Source organism: Anopheles bellator, chromosome 1 (assembly GCF_943735745.2).
Source record: "Anopheles bellator chromosome 1, idAnoBellAS_SP24_06.2, whole genome shotgun sequence".
Classification (NCBI taxonomy): domain Eukaryota; kingdom Metazoa; phylum Arthropoda; class Insecta; order Diptera; family Culicidae; genus Anopheles; species Anopheles bellator.
In genome coordinates this window covers 40,319,355-40,326,501 of record NC_071285.1, presented here as the reverse complement: position 1 = coordinate 40,326,501, position 7,147 = coordinate 40,319,355, and the positions used below count along the sequence as shown (strand labels likewise).

The window sequence follows — 7,147 nt, the reverse complement described above, 5'->3', positions numbered from 1 at the left end:
CTACCGGTGTCGGGCCGGTCGGACATATCTACCAGACCGGCGAAACTGATTTAACGCACACGTACGCGCAGCGACGGCGGCAACATGTTTGGGGACTTCAATTCGGAACATCAATTGGAGCGATCACCGCAGGTCAGTCTGGTCGCCGATGAGTTTAACGAGCAGTAACCTTGAGTACCACCTATGACCGGGTGACGTTAACCCATACAAACTACCTCTGGTGAAGTGTGCCATTCGGCCGCGGTTTCTTTGTAAGTATCCGTCCCATTCCGACAGTAGATAAGGTGATGATCGATCAGGAGGTTACCAGACACTTGGACTGGCGCACGCAGCACTGGCGGCTGCTGGCTTAAATCTCGGGCCCACATCGTGATAAGCTCGGTCGGCTGATCCTCGTTATCTACTTCCGTCTAGTTCGCGGCAAACATGACTTGCGTCTTGCTACTGTCTAGGAATATGGACAAGAAAAGGGCGATCATGAGAGTGGTTAGGGCGCGTGACTCGTGGGAACCAAAAGCGGGATTGGAACCTCACACTCGCACCAGGCAAACATTTTGTGTCAATTTATGAAAGCATCTATCTTTGCCGGATGGTCGCACAATCGCAAACATCAATTGAAGCCGTAAGTGTGATGCTCGCGTGAAAGCTATACGCTTCGCGCGCCCGGCCACGTGACACTTTAAACGGCAAGAGATTTGCTTGGGCTGAGACTGCCCTGTCGGAGAGATGCACAGATTGCCAGTTTCATTGCTTCGTGGATCGTCACAACGATAAGATGGGTGGTAATCAGCCGAACGTGGTGGTTGTGTTTTGTGTGGCCGTCACTCTGCTGCTGAGGGGGACCAGGCCAGCCGAAGGAGCAAACATCCTTTGTCTCTTTGCGGTGCCCAGCCCGAGCCATCACATCTGGAACCGGGTCCTGGTGGATGCGCTGGCCGCGAACGGCCACAACCTTACCGTCGTCTCGCCGGACATCGAGAAGATCCCGAAAGGGAACATCACGTACATTCATCTGGAGGCGACATACGATGCGATCCACGAGGGGGAAACCGCCATCGATTTCTACGAAATGGCTCAGGCGGGCGTGGTGGAGAGTATGCGAATTTTCTACGACTACGCCATCTCGATGTGTACCGGGATTCTGCGATCCGCGGGCTACAGCACGATTTCAAACTACCCCCCGGACTACCGGTTCGATCTGGTCCTGTACGACTACACGTGCGGCCCGTGCCTGATGGCGCTCTACCACCGGTTCGGTCAGCCACCGCTCGTTGGTGTGACGGCCTTCAACAATCCGCCCTACTCGACCGATCTGATCGGTGGCCACAAGTACTACGCGTACATTCCGTACTACACCCTGGACTACGATAGTCGCATGAACTTTTTCCAGCGCTTCTTCAACGCGGCCATCCATTGGATGGATCACTTGTGAGTATGCCTGAGAAGTTGCTGGAAAGGTCTTAGGGTGTTTCATCGAGCGAATCCCATCTTTCAGCTACCGTAACTACGTGTTCCTACCCGAAACCGATCGGATGGTGCGGCGCCACGAGCAAGACCCGAGAATACCGTACCTCGGAACGTTGGATCAGAAAACGATGCTGATGCTGGTCAACTCTCACCACGCGGTGGACTTTCCAGAGCCGGTGCCCCAGAACATGGTGCAAGTCGGTGGCCTTCAGATAATCCCACCGAAACCGCTTCCGGCCGATCTCGATCGGTTCATTCGGGGTGGCAAAAAGGGAGCGGTTCTGTTTTCACTTGGCACCAACGTGCTCAGCAAGGATCTCGGTGCAGACCGGATCAGATCGTTCCTGGAAGCGTTCCGCCAGATGCCGGCGTACAACTTTTTGTGGAAGTTCGAAACCGACCTTCCGTTCGATCTACCGGCGAACGTGATGATCAAAAAGTTTCTCCCGCAGAACGATATCCTTGCGCACGGAAGCGTGAAGGGTTTCATGACGCACGGTGGATTGCTGAGCACGCACGAGGGCACTTGGCACGGGGTTCCGATGATCGGCATTCCTGTGATCGCCGACCAATACCGGGTAGGTCACGGCACGGCTCAACCCGGCTAACAATGGTAGCGTATTTAACGGTTGTGTTCTCTCTCTCTCTCTTGTCCTCTCTCGCTTTAGAACCTAGCCAAATCCGTCCGGGCTGGAGTGGCGGAAAAGCTAGACCTGTGGGATCTCACTACCGACAATATACGCAACACGGTGCTGAAGGTGCTGGAGACTCCCAGCTATCGGCGTGCCGTTAAGGAGCGCTCGGGGCTCTTCCGCGATCAGACAGAAACACCGCTGGAGCGGGCTGTGTGGTGGATCGAGTGGGCTCTACGCCACCCGAATGCGAAAACCATCCAATCGCCCACCCTTCAGCTGGGATCGTGGCGTAGTGAACTGTCTGACGTGAAGCTGTCGATCGTGCTTGCCATTTTGTGCATCGTGTGGGCGCTAAAGCAGGTTGTCAGTGGTCTGTGCTCGAACGCCAAATCAACCAAACGAAAGGTGCATTAATGGCCATTAATTTTTGTGGTTTTTGTGAAAATTATCGAAGGTATCGTCAATACACTCTCGACAACGTTAACGCGGTTAGCAATGAATGTGTGGTTTCGTTTTTGTTTTCTGCCCGTTGTTTGTACATCTCCGCTAATGGTCTCTCGCTGTAGACACGATCGTTTCATCGGGCATCGGGAAATGAGGAATCATTTGCATCGCACGTGCACACCATTACGATTACCTGGCAAGTTCCATCAACCGACGACCAGGACCATTTCGTCGTAACTTTTAATTGGCGTAATCAAAGATCACCTAATGGCGACAAAGTGATCTCGTCTGTTCTCGCGTCTCTCGGTCAGCGAACAGAGCTGCATATCAACGCTAGATAGAAGGGAGTTCTTAAACGGAATACATGATCGAGGAAATAGCAATAAACTGCACTCACACTTAAAAAACTGACGTCGGGGTCGTCCTTCAGTAGCAAGTCTTGCGGGTCTTGCTTGTTTCACAGCTCCTTGTTGTTGCTCCTTCAAAATCTACAACTATAGAATAAAAATGACCGAAAACAATACGTCACACGACGACCATGACTGCTTACACGGCGCTAGGGCCACACGTGTTGATACTTGCGTGTCGGGTAATGATCATCTGTGACGAGTCATTACTTCCGAGTTGCTAGCTTGCCAAGGGCCCGCACGGAAGTTGGCGCATAAAACTGACCCGTCCGGACAGTGCAACGGTCAGTTTGTGTTGCACTTGCCCCTAGGATGCTGCTGTGGATTACTGGCGTTTGCCTTCTGCCAGCGTTTGTGCAAGCTGCCAACATCCTCTGCCTAACGCCCGTCCCTAGTCCCAGCCATCACATATGGAACCGTGTGTGGATCGAGGCGCTGGCCTCGCGAGGGCACAATTTAACGGTGGTTTCGGCGGACGTGGACCAGAAGCCCCATCCCAACGTTACATACATTCACCTTGAACAGGCGTACACCGATTTGCATGACGAGCTTGACCTGTTCGAGATGGCCGACCGGAGTCCATTGCTTGGCATTCGCGATCTGTACACCTGGGGCTCGGCAATGTGCTCAGGTGTGCTACGCTCCGACGGTCTTCGCACGATACGAGCGTACCCGGACGAATTCCAGTTCGATCTCGTAATCGCCGACGTGACCTGCGGGCCGTGTCTGTTTCCGCTCATACACCGTTTCGGCTATCCACCCCTGATTGCCGTGACGGCGTTCAACAATCCCCAGTTCACAACGGATTTCGTCGGTGGCCACAAACACTACGCGTACGTGCCGTTTTTCACAGTCAACTATGATTCGGACATGAACATATGGCAGCGGTTCTATAACTGGGTTCTGCACAACGTCGATCATTGGTAAGCGAGCGGAACCCTGGGACGCTGTTGGCCATTTCTCAAGAGTCCTTCTTTTAGGTATCGGCATCGCGTGTTCCTACCGAAAATAGAGCGAATGGTGCGGGAGCACTTTCGTTACGACGGCATGATGCCGTTGGAGGAAATGGAACACCGGACTTACCTGTTGTTGGCAAACTTCCACTACTCCGTCGATTTCGCCGAATCCATTCCGCCGAGTCACATACCGGTGGGGGGTCTTCAGATACTGCCCGCAAAGCCACTGTCCGCCGAGCTGACACGGTTCATTGCCGGCGGTCCGGAAGGGGCGATCCTTTTCTCGCTCGGTACCAACGTGCGCAGTGCCGACCTAGGCGAGGAGCGTATCGGGATGTTTCTCGAAGCGTTTCGGCAGCTGCCGCAGTTCCATTTCGTGTGGAAGTTCGAGAGCAGCCCAAACTTTTCGATTCCTCCTAACGTGCTGATCAAGAGTTTTCTGCCGCAGAACGACATTCTGGCGCACCCGAATGTGGTGGCGTTTATCACACACGGCGGCATGCTGAGTACGCACGAAGCCACGTGGCACGGAGTTCCGATGATTGGCATTCCGTTCATCTGCGATCAATATCGGGTAGGGGCCGTGACGAGGGGCCCACTTGTAAGCTAGCTCACTAATGGACTCTCGGTTTACTATACAGAACCTACATAAATCCGTGATGGCCGGTGTTGCGGTCAGGCTGGATCAGCGTTCTTTGTCGACGGAGAAAATCAAACGTGCCGTCCTGGAACTGACCGGCGACACTCGGTACCGAGAGAGCATGCGCCAGCGCTCGGCGCTTCTCCGCGATCAACCGGAGCACCCGCTGGACCGGGCTGTGTGGTGGATGGAGTGGGCCTTACGCCACCCGGACGCTGGCGCGATTCAGTCGCCCACGAAGCGCATGTCCGTGTGGCAGTCCGAGCTGTACGATGTAAAGCTGTTGCTGCTCCTAGCGATCGTACTCCTGGTGTACCAAACCGGCCGAATACTGTCACGCTGCGTGCAGAGGGTTGCGATTATTCTACCGGCTGGGAAAAAAACCAACTAACACAATAAACGATGGCCAACGGTGCTTCGGGCGGAGCGTGTTCAGTGCAATCTCGCAACTCACGTGTGATCACGCGAGCCGTATCTCTTCCGCCAACAATCAAGCACTTCTCGTGGTGCCTTTCCGTTTGACTAGCGAATTGTTGATAGACCCGCGCGTTTTTGTTTTTAGCAAACTCATGCTGCTGCTGCTTAGGTCAATTGCAAGCCTTCGCCGCCTTGATATGCAACCAACACCACCGACCGACTGCGATGGGCAACCGTCAGGGACATACCGGTTATTCGCACGATGAATGCGCAAGTGATAAGGTTAGCGGTGCTACTGTTGGCGACTGCGCGCTTAGCGCCCGTGGTGCGCGGTGCGAATATTCTTTGCATCATGACCGTACCGAGCCCTAGCCACCATATCTGGTAAGTTGTGCGAAAGGGCACCGAAAAGGAGTGATTTGAAGAGACGGGTTTCTGGCCCATCCCAGGAATCGGGTCGTAATGGAAGAGCTGGTGGCGCCGGGACACAACGTGACGGTTGTGTCACAGGACGGCGATAAGTCTCGCACCAATCTCACCTACATACTGCTCGAAAAGGTGTATAGCACCATGTACCAGGACGAGCAGTTGGATTTGCTCGAAGTGGCGAAGGAAACACCGGTCCAATCGCTGTTCACCTTCAAGGAGTTCTACATGGGCATGTGCCGAGGCGCGCTGCTATCCGACGGGTTGAAGGTGATTCTCAGCTATCCCGACAGCTTCCGGTTCGATGTGGTGCTGTACGACTTCGGGTGTGGGCCATGCCTGTTGCCGCTGCTGCATAAGTTCCATTACCCGCCACTGGTCAGCCTTACGCCGTTCAGTAATCCTCCGTTCTCCGTCTTTGTCGCCGGGGGCCATAAGCACTATGCGTACACACCACACTTTTCGCTGCCGTACGCCTCGAAAATGACCTTTCTGCAAAGGGTTTACAATACCTTGCTGCATCTTGCCGAAGCCAGGTAATACCGGCCAGTGTGCCGTACCGTATTGGAGGTCAGAAACCGTTGATATGATATGAGTTTCGCTCACTTCAGCATGCGGGAGTTCTACATTATGCCCGCGCTTGACACGATGGTGCGCAAGCACTTTGGCTTCGAAGACATGCCGTACCTCGGGGAGCTGGAACAGTGCACCGTGGTCATGCTGCTGAATACAAACCCCACGTTCGATTCGCTAGAACCGCTGCCACCGAATGTGATCGGTGTTGGTGGTGCCCACATCAAAGATCCTGCGCCGTTGCCGGATGACTTGGAGCTCTTCGTGCAAGGTGCGAAAAAAGGAGCGGTCCTGTTCTCGCTCGGTTCCAACGTAAGATCGGACACCATCGGCGAGCACCGTCAGCGAGTGTTCATTGAAGCTTTCCGCCAAATGCCGGACTACCACTTCCTGTGGAAATTCGAGTCGGAACTGAATATTCCGCTGCCGCCAAACGTTATCATCCGACCGTGGTTACCGCAGAACAGCATCCTGAATCATCCGAAGCTGAAAGCATTCATAACCCACTCGGGAGGACTTAGCACACAGGAAGCGAGCTGGTTTGGCGTGCCCCTGATTGGCATGCCAATATTCATCGACCAGCATCGGGTAAGTGTCGAACTTCCGGTTTTCGAACTATCTGATGACCACAATTTAACCGTTTCGTTTAAGAATCTGGCACGATCGGTAACCGCCGGTGTGGCCGAAAAGCTTGACTTCGCCGCGGTCACAACAGACGACGTACGTCGGACCGTTCTGAAGGTCCTCGAAACTCCTTCGTATCGCGACAACATGAAGCATCGGTCCATGTACTTCCGGGATCAACCAGAAACCCCACTTCAACGGGCAGTCTGGTGGGTCGAGTTCGTGGTGCGTCATCCAACCGTCCAGCATCTGCGATCGCCCACACTCGAGCTGGGCACAATTCGCTCAAATTTACTTGATGTCTACGCGTTCTTGGGTGCCATAGTGCTAATCGTCCTGTGGTTGATCCAGTATTCGGTTAAAAAATTGCTATTTCCACACCGACGCGGAATAACGAAAAGAAAACGCGAATGAAACCATGGTCCGATCACCACTTCGTTGCGAAAAGTAAACAACCAATAAAGACGACTTTAGGAAAATGCACACTTTGTTTCGTTTCAAGATGAGGCACTTTTATCGATACAGCACTTAATGTTGGTTTTTCCCATTCATTCCTCG

At 53.7% G+C, this 7,147-nt stretch overlaps 1 protein-coding gene across 1 annotated transcript; it reads left to right on the top strand.

The window, feature by feature from the left end:
- The first annotated feature begins 764 nt into the window (after nucleotides 1-764).
- Nucleotides 765-7,064, top strand: LOC131215598 (uncharacterized). Its single transcript, XM_058209989.1, has 10 exons — nucleotides 765-1,428; nucleotides 1,496-2,045; nucleotides 2,136-2,515; nucleotides 3,349-3,876; nucleotides 3,934-4,483; nucleotides 4,551-4,657; nucleotides 5,207-5,350; nucleotides 5,416-5,928; nucleotides 6,004-6,553; nucleotides 6,617-7,064. The coding sequence occupies exons 1-10, from the start codon at nucleotides 776-778 to the stop codon at nucleotides 7,001-7,003; spliced, it is 4,362 nt and encodes a 1,453-aa protein (XP_058065972.1). The 5' UTR covers nucleotides 765-775; the 3' UTR covers nucleotides 7,004-7,064.
- Nucleotides 7,065-7,147: the final 83 nt, after the last annotated feature.